The sequence below is a fragment of the Tupaia chinensis genome, unplaced genomic scaffold (assembly GCF_000334495.1).
Source record: "Tupaia chinensis unplaced genomic scaffold, TupChi_1.0 Scaffold145093_1, whole genome shotgun sequence".
NCBI lineage: Eukaryota > Metazoa > Chordata > Mammalia > Scandentia > Tupaiidae > Tupaia > Tupaia belangeri.
Window position 1 is genome coordinate 1,360,342 of NW_006204954.1, and position 17,660 is coordinate 1,378,001.

Below are 17,660 nucleotides of genomic sequence, written 5' to 3' on the forward strand. Positions count from 1 at the left end.
ATATCAATTAAATGAATTGTCTATATGAAATAATTTACTCTAATGTTGAAAACTATAAACAAACTTGAGGCAAGATACCAATAGAAAACAACTCATTGTGGTGCTCTCTACTTTTCAATACATTAAATAATCAATATTTTATTTAACTTAATTTTGCATAGAATTTACATAAGTAAACACTAACAAAAACCATAACACTATTACTTTATATTTGCCATAGTATATAATATATGCTAATATGCCTAATTTTAATCTAACAATAAAAAATTAAGTTATCACTTTGGCCAAGGGCTGTTAAGAGATCCTACTTAAACCAGCTCTAAAATACTATTTCCTTATATATTTAGATAATGAATTAAAATGCAAAAAAGTAGGAAAATAGAAAACATAAATATAGGAGAACAAAAGACTCAGTTCCTTACAGCAGTAACAGAAAATGGCTTCCATCTTCACATTCCAATTAAATAATTAATTGCTTTTTGATAAGAACTTATTGATAGCACAAAAGTGTTGGAGCAACTACTTAAGCTAACTACTATTAAGCTTACTTCTTTTACAAATATTAATAAAAATGTGACAGAAATATAACTTAGTTAAGGGAAATGTTTTACACATTAATCTTTTGATTTGCACATTTTCTCTTGAAGATCATAATAAAAATAAAGTGACTATCTATCCTTTTAAATAGATTTGTAGAAGGTACAAATATAAAGGCCAAGAAATGAAATATTTCTATTTAAAAGTCCTCTTACATATTAAACAAAAAAAGTACTTTGAATCTTAAATTTAAAAAGTACTTTGAATCTTGGACTAAATATTTCTTAAAGTGAACCAAGTGCTTATTCAAAAGACAAAGGAGTTTTAAGCAGAGAAAACTAAATGAGTGATCATATGTTAAGCAAAAAATCCTTTTAACACTAGATCCTTTTAATATTGTGATATTTTCCTGGAGGTACCAAACCATTCATGCTAGCTCTGCTAAGCCAATATTCTTCATAGGACTGATGATAAGTTTTAATTATGAATGTGTGTGAGGCACCTAGGATCAAATATAGCAGCTCAATGTCAATAAAGTGACTAAGTGCTAAAAATTCTTATGCTAAAAAGATTTATGTGAACCTAGGAGCCTTTATACATATTCTTATATTCTCGATAGAAATAATAAAGAAATCACTTTCTAATCGCATTCCTAATTTTTCTTTCTAAAATTATCTCTAGGGGCTGGCTCCACAGCAAAGTGATCAAAAGTAATGGATAGAGAGCTAGATCTCAGACACTGACTAGTTCAAATCCCAGCTCCACTGCCTTGAAAAACAAACTGGGTGCATATGCATGCAAGCCTCAAATAACGACATGATGGAGAGGTGGAGGAAAAAGGGATTGTGGAATGGCAATGCCTCATTGGGAGGGCTTTCCTCTCTTTCTCTCTGGAAAGCTAACACACCCTGGCAAGAAAAAAATCTCTAACAGGATTGATTTCTCATTGATACATAATAGAAGTCAAATTCTCATGGTTCTTAAAGAAAGTATACATAAGTAAATTAGTATATATTCCAAGTCCTTATAAGAGGAAATGTAATTTGGGGAAGGACTGCCTTCACTAAATGAATCTGTTAAAGAAGAATAAATTCATTGATCATAAAATAACAAGTTTCAATTAAAAAGTAATGATAGAATGTTCAACGTTCATTTAAAAAATACATCAAGGGTGTGTCTGGGATTGTTTGGTTTTGTTTTCTTTGATGCTGAGTACTTTGTCATTAGTCCTGATCTGGAATGAAAGAGAAAACACAATTAAAATGCAGAAAGAAATTTTAAAAAATCATTTTGCAAATATTTTTTAAACTGTTATTTGATGATTTGTAAAAGCAAATTTTAGGGCTAGCAAATAATATGGTGGTTAAGGTGGCTGACTCCCACATGGATGATGGCATTCAAGTCCTGGGTCCAGCAGCTGGAAAAACACATGGGCACATGTATGTGCATGCCCCAAATTCCAAAAGGAAAAGTGGAAATGAAGGGATTATGGCATGGCTATCCACCATGTGGGTGCTCTCTCTCTTTCTCTATGTCTCTCTCTCTCCCCTCAATGAGCATATATGTCCTCTAACAAGTCTTTTTTTAAGGTTTTTGCCACAGGGAATGCATACTCGCTGGAGAGACAGTTAAAGGCAGTGAGAAGAAAGTGAGAAATCACCCCAAAGGGGGATGGCCATGCCATAATCTCCTCTCTTCCATTCTACTCCTGGGATTTGGGGCATGTACACACATGTGCTTGGTGTGATTTTTGAAGCCACTGGGTCCAGGACTTGAACCATAGCTAGCCATGTGGGAATCCAGAGCTTTACCCATCACACCACCTGTTGCCCCCAACTCCAAGCAAATTTTAAATAAGCAAAATTTAACATCTTTTAGAGACTACACCTCAAAGCATGACAGTTCTTAGCTAGCTCTATTAAAAGTTCAAATTAGCCATACCTCTTTGGTCTTGTTACATTCTTCTGTACTCTGTTTGAGCTACCTTTAGAAGGAAGAAAAATCAAACAATTCCATAATAAATAACATGAAATAACTGAAAATCTGAATAAAATTTAAAAAGTTAAAACTGACCAACTGAAGATAAAAACTTCCTTGGTACTATATAGTTAATAATGGGTTGTCAGAAAAATTAGAACTCTTTTCCTATATTTTTGTATGCAAAAAGACATCATGACTTTATACATACTGGAAACTAACCTTATAGCATAATTTCTTACACTTTATATTTGAAATATGGCTGGAGTCAGCACTACTAAAAATGTTAGAGGTTTTCCAACTGGAATTACAGTTAATTTGCCACTGTGCCTTATCACATGTTCTCTGAAAGAATTTCTTTTTTGATTAGGTCATTCAACTCCTTAACCTTTGAGTTCTTTCTATGCCAAATCAAGATCAAAACCAAAATTTTACCCTAAATCACAATCTACTAACTTGAATTGATTGTAACCTATGGTAAGCATACTAACATTTTCCTAAATAGCAGAAAACAGAAACTACCTCTAGCATGTATTTCAGATTTAACAATAATCTCATGAATGTTATAAAATATATTTCTAGAAAATCAAGTTCTTTAAAAAGACTATAAACTGGGAACAGTAGATGGTGTAATGGTTTTGTCGCAGAACTCCCACATAGTCGATTACAGTTCAAGTCCTAGGCCTGGTGGCCTAAAACTCATGCAGTGTGTGCGTGTGCATGCCTAAAATCCTGAGAGGAGAATGGAGAAGGGATTGCAGCATGGCCATCCCCCTAGGGGGTGATTTCTTGCTTTCTTTCTCTCTGTCTCTGGTGAGTGCACATGCCCTACAGCAAAAATCTTTCTTTAAAAAAAAAAAAAAAGACGAGGACTACAGACTCACCAGTACTTCCACTTTCTTTGGGTTGATTAACTGGATTAACTTTATCTTGTCTTAGTTCTTGGATAATACCTTTATTTAAGCAAACATCCACGTGCACATTGAACAGGGTAAGATCTGAAGTCTTTTGTTCTAAGTTACAAACAGGACAAACTAGAGCTTGGCCTGTTACCTCTTCGTGTAAATAAGGCTGGGGAGATTCTTGCCTAGTTAACTCGATGTCTTTATTTTCTGATGAAATAGTACAAGAATTCTGATGACAGTGTTCAGTATTAAAAGACTTGCTTAGAAGACTAGAACATTCCTCTTTGCTGTGCTTACTACTTAAAGCATCTATACTTTCTGCTTTGGGTAAGTTATCCACAGTCTCTACCAAATCTATACAATCTACTGAAGTGATTTCTGTATTTTTCTGATGGTTTTCATAACCTTGCTTCGCACAAAGTGAGAAAGAATATTGTACATTTTCTTTCTCATTAATTTTGGTAGATGAAACATGTGAACATGAGAGTATTTTGGAGTTTTCACTGATGGAAGGTCCATCAAGACACGCATCTACATGTTTATTAAAGGCTTCCAGACTGATGCTTCCTTGCTCCCTGAAGCAAACAGGACAGGTAAATATCTGACAACTATCTGAATTCTCCGATGCTTCTAAATTCTCACTCATTTTCTTTAAAACTTGGAATGGTTGTGATGTCTGTAAATTTTGTTTATTCACAGTTTCACATTTCAATGTATCTTGGTGGTTCCATTTCCTTTCTGATCGTTTTTTATCAAAGAAACTCTTCTTATGAGACATTTCAAGGGGTTTTACGAACTGATCTTTGTCAGTTTTCTCCATTATACACCCAGTGGCTGACGGCGCTTGGTTTCCAGGCTGTAAGAAGCCAATAATGCTCTTTTGTTGGTGCTTCTTATTTTCTTCATTTGGAAAACCAGATATTCGAACACCTAAATTAAACCAGCCGCAATTAATCAATTTCAATTCAACAAAGCAAATTCACTCATAGTGCATAAAAATATTTTACATAATACTGTTGTCACATATATATGACAAGTTGGTTTCAGAGAAATACTAAGAACATTAGATTTATTTCCTAAATTAAACAATGCTTTTTCGAAACTGGTATTAGAAGTGGAAATTTACTTCCCTTTATAAAATGAAATGTTGCTAAATTTTAAATAGCTACTGGAGTTGGCATTCCTTTTTTTTTTTTAAGAGGTTTTTTTTTTTTTTGCTATAGGGCACGTGCACTCGCCAGACAGACAGAGAGACACAGAGAGACAGAAAGCGAGAAATCATCCCCCAGGGGAGATGGCCATGCTGCAATCCCTTCTCCTCCATTTTCCTCTCAGGATCTTGGGCACACACACACAGGCGCCTGGCATGAGTTTAAGCCGCCAGGCACAGGACTCGAACCACAGTCGACTATGTGGGAGTCAGCAACATAGCCATTACGCTAACTGCTGGTCCCGGAGTTGGCATTCTTGTATGTCCCAGAGTTGGCATTTTTATATGTCCTGGAGTTGGCATTCTTATATAGGGCTGTTAATTAATATAGGACACATGCCTTATAGCAAAAAGAAAACTCTAAAAAAAAAAAAAAAAAAAAAAAAAAGAAAGACTAAGTAACTGGACTGGCCCCATAGCATAGCAGTGGTTAAGGAAGCCAAATCCCATATGAACAGCCATAGTTCAAATACTGGCTCTGGTGGCTTGAAAAACACACTGGGCATATGTACGTACATGCCCAGAATCCTGACAGGAAGCAAAAATGAAGGAAAAAGGATCGTGGTATGACCACACTCAGCTGAGGGTGGAGGGAGGGGAGTTGCTCGCTCTCTCTCCAGTGAGTGCATGCTGCTTCTGGCAATTAAAAAAAATACTAAATAACTACTCAGAGTCAATTATATAGACTATTTAGCTCTTTTTTAAGAAAAGCTTTTTTAAAGAGCTGTTTTAGGTTCACAGAAAAACTGAGCAGACAATAGTATTCCTGTATCTTCCTGATTCTACACATGCACAGCCTCCCCCACTAGCAACATCTGTGCCAATGTATGTTTGTTATGGCTGAGGAACCTACACTGACACACCTTTATCACCCCAAATCCACAGTTCACCTTATAATATACTTTTGGCATTATACACTATAGATTTGGACAAATTTATGGCATTTATCCACCATCACAGGATCACACAGAATAATTTCCCTGCCCGAAAAAGTCTCTGTGCTCTATCTAGTCGTCCCTCCCTCTCTACTAACCCTGACAATCACTAATCTTTTTGCTGTCTCCATGGTTTTGCCTTTTCCAGAATGCCCTATAGTCGGCATCATACAATATGTAGCCTTTCTGGATTGCCTTCTTTCAGTTAACAATATGCATGTAGGGTTCCTCCATGTGTTCTTCATGATTTAATTGCTCATTTCCATTATTTGCTGAATATTTTTCTATTGTTTGGATGTACCACAGTTTGCTTTTTCATTTACATACTGATGAGGATCTTGGTTGCCTCCACATTTTGGCAGTTATGAATAGGCTTCTATAGACATCTTCTCTTTGCCTCTTTTAATTAACATACTATAGTCAATTAATTTCAATGTGCACTATCTTTCATCTAGGAAAGGAAGGCTAATAATCCAATCTTAGTAGAAAAGTGGGCATCTGGAGTGCTATCTATAGTACATTCTCTCCCTTCGTTCACATTAGAAATGGCTTGTTTGATTTTTGTTTGTTTTTACCAGGTAGTGGCTGGAGATGTGATTTCATAGCATCACAATTCCTTAGTTGTAATTCTGAAGATAAAAAAGTTCTTAAAATTGTTAGGTAACAATGATAATCAATGAATGAATTACTGTGAGGTTATTTAGTCTTTATAGTCTGAAATTTTTTTGTTTTGCTACAGAAACATCAATGTATTGATACTAGAGTGTTGCTCTAGGTCTCTCAAAGATTATTAGATAATATATTCAATATGCACTGAATATACTCTAAAATCTGATAAGTTATGAATTCTGGAACATACCAAGCTTCATGGATTTTAGTAAGTAATAAGAAAAAGAATTTTAATTGGTTCTTATTGGACTTAAAACTAATGATCATGGTTTTACACATATCAGGTCTTAAGAATTAAGATAAATAGCAGCATAGTAAGACCTTCCCAAATAGCTTTAAGAAAGAAGATAGAGGGGTCAGCAAATGGCATAGCAGTTATGCAATGGACTCCCACATGGCCAACCGTGGTTTGAGTATGGGACCCAGTGGCTTAAAAATCACATGGGGTGTGTGTGCATGTGTGCCCATGATTCCAGGAGGAGAATGGAGAAGGGACTGTGGTGTAGACATCTCCCTGGGGGCGACTGCTCACTTTCCCTCTCATTGTCTCTGTCTCTGTCTCTCTTTCTCTCTCTCTCTCTCCCTGGTAAGTGCATGTACCCTAAGGCAAAAACCTCTTTAAAAAAGAAAAAAGAAAGAAAGAAAGAAAATGAAGTGCTGATTCCATAGCCTAGTAGTTGAGAAAGTGGATCTTCCATGGCTGATTGAGAAGCTTGAGTCCCGGCCCTAGTAGTTTAAAAGGCAAGCTGGGTGCATTGCATGTGTTCCCTAAATCCCAACAAGATGGAGAAACAGCGAAGAGGGATTGTGCTGTGACCCTGACCCATTAGAAGGGTGCTTCTCCCTACTCCTCTGTTTCTCTGTCTCTCTCTGGTAAATACATATCCCCTCTGGCAATTTAAATAAATAAATAAATGAAATGGAGGTAACAATATTTCCAAAGTTGATTATTTGGGAAAAATCTAGTAGATTTAAGGAAAAACAAGAAAAGGAAATCATACCCATAAGTCTTAATCTCAAGGGATGTGGAAAATCAGCATCAATTTCCGTTCTTAGCAACTCCTTAGCAATAGCAAATATTTCTTCTGCAGTAGAAATAACAGATGAAACTGTAGATGCACGAGTTTTTACTTCAAAATTCACATTCTTTAGCTTAATGGTAACCGTTCTACCCTATAACATAAAATACATTATTACAAATGGCATTGTAACTTCCAGAAAAAAGCTATTTACAGGTTAGAAAAATTCAGAAAGGTCTCATGGGCATATAAGAATATGAAAATTTAATTAACTATTTACAAAACATGGAAATGAAAACTCTCATAAAGAATAATGAAAATCTATAAGCAATCTAAAAATCCTGTTTTAGCCCATAATTATTACTGCCTTCCCCAACTGAATTTTTATTAAACACTTTTATTTAAAGGGTAAAGCTAATTGATCTTTTTTATTTTTAACTCTCTTTAGAAGTAAATTTAGTACCTAAAGAGACAGGGGAAAAAAATATTTCAAATCTTTGAAAAGGTCTCACAGACAGCTCATACTTGCTGTGCGCCTACTATTAATATGTCAGATACTATGCTACACAACCTGTAAGCAAAACCTCCCCTTACAGTTAGTGTTGCAGGGTACCCACTTGCAGCTGCGGATGATGAAAAGGTTCCGGAGATGTACCGTGATGCTTGCACAACAGTATGGATGTACTTAATGCCACTGAACCATGAACTTAAAAGTGGGTAAAATGGGCGCCAGCAGGTGGCACGGTGGTTAAGGGCGCTGGACTCCCACATGGCTAACTGTGGTTCGAGTCCCAGACCTCGTGGCTTGCTTTCTCACTTTCTCTCTCTGTCTCTCTCCCCTCTCTTGTCAAATGAAAATATATAAATAAGTAAAGTTAAATAAAATAATTTTTTTAAATGGGTAAAATGGCAAATTTTATACTATATGTATTTTAGTATCTCTTCAAGGTGAAACTTAATTCCTGCCCTCCCTCACTTGAAGATGGCTTAGACTCACTGACTCAGTTCCAAAGGGAAAAATAGTAGCCTCCCAGTGAAGAGGTGTAGCAAGGACTACCTTAACTAAATGATGACACGTGCCTATAACATGCTGCCTGAGAGGACGAGAAGGGGATTTCACCTGTGTGGCATTCTTTCTAAAATCCCATAACTCTGGTCATGAAAATACCATAAGACAACCCAGATAAGAGGGCATTCTGTAGGATGACTAGCCAGCATTCTTTAAGACTATCAAGATCATAAAAAAGAAGGAATGATTAAGAAATTGTCCCAGACCAGAGGCAATGAAATGTAGTCCCTGAATTGAATCCTGGAACAGAGAGAAGACATTAATGGAAAAGTAAGTAAAATCCAAATAAAGCCTGGAGTTCAGCTAATAGAAATACACTAATGACAGTTTTTAGTTTTGACAAATATACTATGGTAATGTAAGATATTATTTTGGAGGAAACTGGTTGAGAGGAATATTTTGAAACTTTATATTATTTTACAACTTTTCCATAAATCTAGTATGATTCTAAAAAGTTTACTTAAGGGGCCAGCAGGTGGCATGGTCGTTAACATGTTAGGCTCCCACATGGCTGGCCTCGGTTCAAATCCTGGACCTGGCATCTTGATTTCTCACTTTTCCTCTCTCTCTGGTCAAATTAAATGATAATAATAATAAGTAAAATTAAACAAATAATTCTTTTAAAAAGGTTTACTTGATTTTTTAAAAAAGCAGTCCTCTTGTATTCAAGGTATGATAGAGAAGGATTATAAGAAAAATGCTCATCAGACACTCCACTTTATGTAATAACTTTTTAATATTTTATAATATACTCCACCTCTAGTTTGAGGGTATTGGCAAAACACTAAATATGAAGTGTTTTGAGTGAAGATTATAAAATAGAAAGTTTAATGCCTTCTAGGCTTTTGTTCTCAATGTGTCAAGCAAACGAGATTAGAGCCTTGAGACAAAATGACTGTTCTAGAAGGTAATTGTCCATGTGAGAAAAACATTAAGGGATGATTGGCAAGGTCTTTTATAATATGTGAACAGAATTCTAGGAAAATTGTTTCCTTTGCCTTTGCCTTATCCTCTAATACCAAGGCAGCATTTTGTTATCAAAAAAAAAATTAAAAAATAAACACACCACATCAAAAAAAAAGTACCTTAAGTCCTTCTTTCTGCAGATCTTGAGCAAGTTCACTGCAAAGTTCTTGGCACAAGCTGTACTGTTCTTCTGTTTTACTTATCTCGCTGAATGTCCTAGAAAGAAAAAGAATGATGTTGATGTACCAAGTAAACTATAATTCAGGATCATTTGGGAATGATGTAGTGTGTTTAAATGACCTAAGATTAAGTTGAATTTTCTGTAATATGAAAGTACAAAATAAAGTTTTCAGATAATCTAAAATGTAATTAAATAAAAACAACATCTAAGATAATAATAAATAATGGAAAACCATTTAGATAGGTAGTCTGATTGGCCAAGAAGCAATTTTATGCTCTTGTTCTCCCTACATTATTCTTATAAAAGATGAGAAAAGTCACCAACAGATAATGATACCTGCCCAGAACTTATACCACAATGGGGTGTATGTGTATATAGAGTGCTACAGCAGATTATTTTAGGAAAGTACAGATGAGAACATCATTCCAGTTATTGTATATATATTTTCTGGATAGGAAATATTTTCAAATAGGCCTTAGGGGTTGGTTCACAGTGCCTAAACAGAGTTGTTTAATAAACAACTGAAAATAGAGAGCTGGTAAGATTAAATGTAGAAAGTTTGAATCTATCTGCAAACAAGTGTGGAAACAAGTTGAAAGATGATACTAACGTAGATGAAGAAGGAAAACACTGAAGACAGATAAGAGTGATAGATACAAAACTCCGAGCAAATTGCTGTTCTGTAGAGTCCCCTGCTAGCTACATCCCCAGCTACTCAACTATCCTCGTTAGTGGAAGTCAATGTTGGTAGCATCTCCTACTTATTAATTCCACCAGAAATATTCCACATACAAGCAAATAAGCAAACATTAACCCTCAGATACAAAGATTATATAAATAATAGAATATCAGACATACAATTTAGCACCTCATTTTTCACTATTTTGGTAAGAGTTCTCTATGAGTAACTAATTTTCTCATTTTTACATGGCAGCATAATACTCTAAAGATGTAAGTTTCATTTAAACAATTCTTTACTCATGGATATTTATTTTCAATATTTTGCTATCTTTTATAACGTCTTGAATAGCCTTGTATACATAGAAAATGACATGTGATTTCATTTATGGAATGAATGCCTAAAAAAGAATTATGGGATTGTGTAACTGATCTGATTCTATCTGTGATTCTGATAGATATGAGGGTCTTGAAAAGTTTGTGGACAACGTATAATATGAAAAAACCTTGGGACCAGCAGTTAGTGTAATGGCTATGTCGCTGGACTCCCACATAGTCAACCGCGGTTCAAGTCCCGGACCCGGTAGCTTAAACTCACTCCAGGCGCGTGTGCGTACGTGCCCAAGATCCCGAGAGGAGAATGGAGGAGAAGGGATTACAGCGTGGTCATCCCCTCTGGGGGGTGATTTCTCGCTTTCTGTCTCTCTGTCTCTCTCTGTCTGGTGAGCACATGCGCAAAAAACTCTGAAAAAAAAAAAAAAGAAAAAAAGAAAAAACCTTGCATGTATTTCAATTTTTTTGTACCAAAAAAACCCTTCATACTTTAAATGTTTTCTATGAACTGCAAGGCATGCCTCCATCAGGGTCCCCATGCTACAGTTCATCCCCAGCCCCAACCAGCCTGGATCATGGACGTGTGCGTGTGCCAGGCATATATAAAGTAGCCCTGGGAAGTGAATCTGGAACCTTCCTATGTGGGTCCAGTTGTATGAACACTATTCCACTGTCTGGTCACTCTACGAACTTTCTGAAGTCCTTGCATACTATAGATTTCTTGTTTTTGTGATATGACAAATAATGGATCCCAAAGATGTCCAATTTGTGAACCTAGTACCTTACACTGTAAAGGTGGCTTTGCAGATGTGATTAAATCATGATGGGAAAAATATCCTTGAGTATTTGAGTGTGCCCAGTGTAAGCCTAAGGGTCCTTATAAGAAGAAAGCAGGAGGACTGGAATCAGAGAAAGAAAAGATGCTGGAGACAGGAGCCAAGGAATACAGGCATTCTTTAGAAGCTCTTGGTGGAAATGATTCTTTCCCAGAGCCTCTAGAAAGAAAGTAGCCCATAAGCAACCTTAATTCTAGGACTTCTGACCTTTGATATGGTAAAAGGATATGGTAAGAGAATAAATTTCTGCTATCTTAAGCCATTGAATTTTTACTATTTTTAAAGTAAGAGCAAAAAGAAACTCTACACCTCCTCTAGAGTTTACATCTTTTTCACTACCATAGTCTTGCCAACAGAATATGTCAGAATCTTTACCAAGCTGATTAAGTAAAAAATGTTATCTCAGAGAACTTTCAATTTATATTTTTTTAATTATAAATGAGGATAGGAATATTCACTTGTTTTAAGAGCTGTTTGCATTTCCTTTTCTGTTGATCAATTATATCTTTATTCCTTTTTCTTTTGGTTTACTGGCCCTTTCTTATTGATTTTAAGAGTTCTTCACATATTAGTAAGCTCTTCGTGTGTGATATGAACCTCAATTTCCCTCTAACAAGCTCCATAGTAAAAATGATGTTCCAATGCAACTTTCAGAAAACAAAGGAAATGGGGCAAACAGCTGATGTGGTGGTTAAGACACTGCACTCCCACATGGTTGACTGCTGTTAGAGTCTCAGGCCTGGCAGCTTGCTTTCTCACTTTCCCTTTCTCTCTCTTTCTAGTCAAATTTAAAATAGTAATAATAACAAATAAAGTTAAATGAGTTTTAAAAGAGTTTTCAGAAAGGAGAAGAGAATATATTTGTGTATATCGAAAGCAATGTTCTCAACAGAAAACAATAAAATGGAAGAAAAAATTTCCAACTAGAATCTCACTTTAGGAGGCTTCTTTTTTTCTCTCGTCCTTTGATTTCTTTTATATAAATCACAGCTTAAAACAGGAATTTTTAGCAAACTCATTTACTGAGTGCATTGCCTTATAATAGTCATGCATGATGATCACTGCAATGATGATCACTATTGTGAGCAGCGACTCTGATCACAAGTAAAATATGAGACATACAGATACAACCTGTGATGATGGCGAAACGTTGCTGCTTTGATAAGATCATTGAGAGACTTTACAAATAATGATATATTTCCCCAAATAAAGTTCCATTAAGATCTCATGTGACTTCTAAACAAAACATAAACCATTAAATCAGATCATCACTAAGCTCTCTTTCAACAACAACATTTTATTAGTTGATGCCTCTGCTTATTCACCAATAGCTGTGTCTTAAATTTCCCAAAGGAACACTCAACATAATTGTTCTTGTAAATAAAGCTAGAGATTTGGAATCACAAAAGGCTTAATTTCCACTGAATAGGATTAAGCTAACATTTAAAGAAATAGTTGCAGTCAATATTATAGCAAACATAATGCAGCACTGTACTGGGATATTCAGAAGTGTGAACTGCTGACAACGGTCATTGAGGTTTGACATACATTTTAAAATTTCAGGGTTGCTTTAATAAAAATTAATTTAAAACTTAGTTTAAAATAACATGAATTACAGATATTAAGTAATCAAACATTACCTCTCAACGCTCATACTCTTCCTCTCTCCATCCCTTGAAATAATAAAAAAAAAAACTTTATATTCTTTCTCAAAGAAGACTGAGTTCTTAATCAACAAAGAGAATTTAACATAAAAATTACCATTTAGAGATCTCAATTTTTTCATGAACATTTATACATCCTAAGAAACAAAGGAGTTTTTAATCTGAAAATAAAACTATCACCAAAGAACAGAGATAGGTAAGATGCTAGTACAATTATACATATCCCAAATCAAGTCTATATCTTTTGAAGAGAATAAACTTAATAAATAGGTAGATACTATAAATTGCTCCGATTAAAAGCCTGAATATCGGGACCAGCAGGTGGTATGGTAGTTAAGGTACTGTATGATCCCACATGGCCGAACATGGTTCTAGTCCCAGACCTGATGGTTTGCTTTCTCACTTTCTCTCTCTCTCACTCTCTGGTCAAATTGAAATAAATGAATGGGTAAATAAAATTGAATAAGTAAGCCTTAGGGAAAAAAAGCCTGAATATCAAACACTACAATACAAAACCAAGAGGAAGCGGTAATGTAATAGCTTGCAGTTAGAGGGTACAATTATAATTCCATCAGTTATCTAGCTTTTGATCCAGTACATTAACTTCTCTCTCCTGTAGCCTATTCATTGTTCATTTATAACGCTATATAGAACCTCAGTCAGAGTTTGGTACACAGAAATAAGGTGAGGATGGGGAATCTGAACCAACTAGTTTGGCTGGATTCTAGCCACTCTTACAGGAGCAGTAGAAACCAAAACGTTCAAACAATATGTAAATGATTCATTTTCCAAATAGTTACTAAACCTAAGAACTGTGCTTATTACTCAAGCACAGTTCTTTTTTTATTTGCCTTTTTTTTTTTTTTTGAAAGTTTTTTGCTATAGGGCACGTGCGCTCACCAGAAAAAGAGAGACAGAAACAGAAAGCGAGAAATCACCCCCTAAGGGAGATGGCCACGCTGCAATCCCTTCTCCTGCATTCTCCTCTCGGGATCTTGGGCACGCACGCACACAGGCCCAGCATAAGTTTAAGCCACCGGGTCCAGGACTCGAACCATGGTCGGCTACATGGGAGTTCAGCGACATAGCCATTACGCTAACTGCTGGTCCCTCAAGCACAGTTCTTGAACTTGGGGATATAGTAATGAATAAAACAGAGTGTCTGTATTTAAGAAATTTATATCCTAGTGGAGAGAGACAGATAAATACATAAATACATATGGAATATTTTAGGAGACATAGTCAGATTTAAAAACAAAGGAGAATAAGGAAATAAAAAGAATATGGATAGAGAGGAAAGCAGACTTTTTTATTATTATAAATTGCCTATATATTTCACTTAAAAGCCTTCCCTGCATCTCTAAACACCACAGGTTAGTATATATTATGTTATGTCATAACTATATTCTTTTCAGGCATCATGGAAATCAAAAAAGGATAATTTTAAAAAATTATTTAACTATTTATTATTAATATTTTCCATTTTGATTAGAGAGAGACAGAGAGGGAAAGTTAGAAAGGAAGCCACCAAGTTTGGGACTCAGACTACAATGGGCTATGTGGAAGTACAACACTTTTAACTACCAGGCCACCTGCCAGTCCCAAAAGAGGACTATTTTAGGTTTAATTAAAAAAATTTTATTTACCAGCAGTTAGCATAATGGCTATGTCACTGGACTCCCACGTAGTCGACCGCGGTTTGCGTCCCAGACCTGGTGGCTTAAACTCACACCAGGCACGTGTGCGTGCATGCCCAAGATCCCGAGAGGAGAATGGAGGAGAAGGAATTGCGGTGTGGCCATCCCCCCTGGAGGGTGATTTCTCGCTTTCTGTCTCTCTGTCTCTCTCTGTCTTTCTGGCAAGCACACGCACCCTATAGCAAAAACCTCTCCAAAAAAAAAAGTTTAATTTCCTGTTACCTTCAAATACTAGATTATGTATGGTGCTATGATATCTTTATGCTTCATTATAGCCACTCAAGATCAAAGTCACCTAACTGTGTACTCAGAAGAATGAAGAGCAGGAAGAGATAAGTTATCAATACAAGTCTTGCAACTGCTGAAGCCCAAAACATAGGAGTGATTCTTTTACTTTTCTCCCACATCCAATCTGTTGACACTAATTTAAACATTATATTCTGAATTAAACTAGACTAAAACAATTTTAAAACATACTATCTTTATAGCTTTCATTTCAACAGTTAAAATAGTAGTTACAACAAATGATAAAGAAAAAACAGAATGACTAGATAGATACATAGATAGATAGATACCTTGCCAGGTGTGTTGAACCTAGACCCAGGGAAATATGAAGGAAATAATGCCAAGATGTTTCAGAGAAGAGGAGAGAAAGTAATGCCCTCTGTTGGTAGAGGTCTGTGCAAGTAATAATTCCAAGAGCCTTTAACATTTTCTCTGTAACTTTTCCTATTCCAGAAACCTAGAAAAGAATATTTACCATTAATAGATTTTTTTCATTAAGAACTGAAACAATAATCTCATTATACTTTTTATCATCAATAAAGGAATAAATAATGTAAATATCTTCACAAGTCATGCATGAAAACGGCTTTTATTATGTCTTAATCAATTTTCTAAATTAGCATTCCATAGAATTTTAAAAGGAGTCCTTGTGGTCATATCAACTTGAGAGGATTGGTGGGATGAACAAATTTAAATGGAACCTTTTAGTATTAGATTTATGAATCTTTAATATACTCCATATACGTAGTGACCCATCAAGGGGAGGTATACTCCAAAGTTATTTGACCCTAGATTTTTAGGTTTTTGCCACAGGGCACGTGCACTCACTGGAAAAAAATAGAGAAAGAGAGAAGGAAAGTAAGAAATCACCCTCGGGGTGGTGGGGTGGGGGTAGCCATGCCATAATCCCTTCTCCCTCATTCTCCTCTTGGTATTTTGGGCACACATACCTGGTGTGATTTTCAAGCCACCAGGTCCATTCCTTGAACTATGATCATCCATGTGGGAGTCTAGCACCTTAACCTCCACACCACTTGCTGGCCCCACACCCTAGAACCTTTCTTAATAGAAGGAACTATTTGTATTTTTAAAAAACATATTGAAAAGGGAGGCTGGTAGGTCGCGTAGTGGTTAAGGGCGCTGGACTCCCACATGGACAACGGTAGTTCAAAGCCTGGACCTGATGGCTTGCTTTCTCACTTTCTTTCTCTCTCCCTCTTTCTCTCTCTCTGCCTGCCTGTCTGTCTGTCTCTCACTCTCTCTCTCATTCTGTCCCTCTCTGGTCAAATTAAAATAAATAAATAAAAAGTTAAATAAAATAATTTTTAAAAAACGTATTGGAAAACACTGTTATACAGTTCTGCCTTACATATATTATTTAATAATCATTATTATATTATATAATTTGATGTAGCCCTTCTATTGAGCATTAAAAAATACTTTACACTTGTTCATATACATTAGGTTAAGTAAAAAAAGGAAGTCCTAGGATATTATATACCATACAGTACAATTACTGTAAAAAAAAAAAAAGAATCTAGAAACTCTAAAGAATAAAATATATCCTCTCTGGATCCCCCGAGGGGTAACAGTACCATTTTTAAAATGGTAAAGTATTTTGATTTAATTTTTGTCAAAAACAATTCTAAATTTCTTCAAATTATCATTCCTATTAATTTGGCCACAAACTGAATGTTAGAACTAAGAATTAAGTTAGAGCTACAGGTAATTTTAAAAAAATGTTTCTTCTCCTTGGCAGTTCACTCAAAAGTCTGTCATGTATTCATTCTTAAAAGTTCTAGCAAATAAGCTTCCTAAATCTAACTTTTAGGGCTTCAGAGAAAAATTTCTTATGTCCAAATTCAATTGTCCATCATAGTTCTTGCTTGTTACTTATGATTTTAAAATTTTATAGCAAAGGACAATTATAAACAGCCTAAATACTCATTCTTCAGAATTCAGAATATATATACATAGATAATAAATTTTACATCAAATCTCACCTTTCTAATGGGTAAGTCCTTGATGAAGTCCATCACAGCTTGTCTGTCAGGAAGAATCTGGTACTGTCCATTTGGTTTATTCTTATCACTGCATACTTTTGCTAACATTGTATTTGGGGCGATGCCTTTAAAAAAGACACTTTAATAACTCAAAGATGTTGCTATGCATGACTTTTAAACATGAGAGACAGAAAAAAATATTAAGTGCAAAGTATCTAAAATGATATGCAATACTACTTTAAAATAACGCTTCTTAAAATCTCTAAAGTTTGCATTCATGATATAAAGCATGTGCATGCCCACTAGAGAGAGTAGGAGTGAGAGAGCCACCCCCGGCAGAGCCTCATGCCACATGACTCCTTCTTGCTGCTCTTAGGATCCAGGGCATGTGTGCTGGGCACATTGTCAGACCAACCAGGAGATCTGGACCTGCAGTCAGCCGTGTGGCTTCCAGCACCGCAGTCCAGCTTCCCACTGACTGTGCTACCAGGCTGAGTCTAAAACAGTTGATTGCCATCTATTTCCCCAAGGCTTGCTATGGTTTTAAGAAAAGGAGTGTTGGGACCAGCAGTTGGTGTAATGGTTATGTTGCTGGACTTCCATGTAGTCAACTGTGATTCAAATCTCAGACCCAGTGGCTTAAACTCACGCTGGTCGCGTGTGCGTGTATGCCCAAGATCCCAAGAGGAGAATGGA

At 35.8% G+C, this 17,660-nt stretch overlaps 1 protein-coding gene across 1 annotated transcript in view; it reads right to left on the reverse strand.

Moving 5' to 3' along the window:
* The window catches only part of POLK (DNA polymerase kappa), a 50,737-nt gene continuing 33,077 nt past the window's right edge, over window positions 1–17,660 (reverse strand). Inside the window, 8 exon segments of the mRNA XM_027767981.1 lie at window positions 1–1,771; window positions 2,479–2,521; window positions 3,399–4,349; window positions 7,235–7,406; window positions 9,407–9,503; window positions 12,956–12,988; window positions 15,252–15,418; window positions 16,965–17,089. Of these exon segments, the coding sequence (XP_027623782.1) occupies window positions 1,687–1,771; window positions 2,479–2,521; window positions 3,399–4,349; window positions 7,235–7,406; window positions 9,407–9,503; window positions 12,956–12,988; window positions 15,252–15,418; window positions 16,965–17,089 (1,673 nt within the window). The 3' untranslated portion in view covers window positions 1–1,686.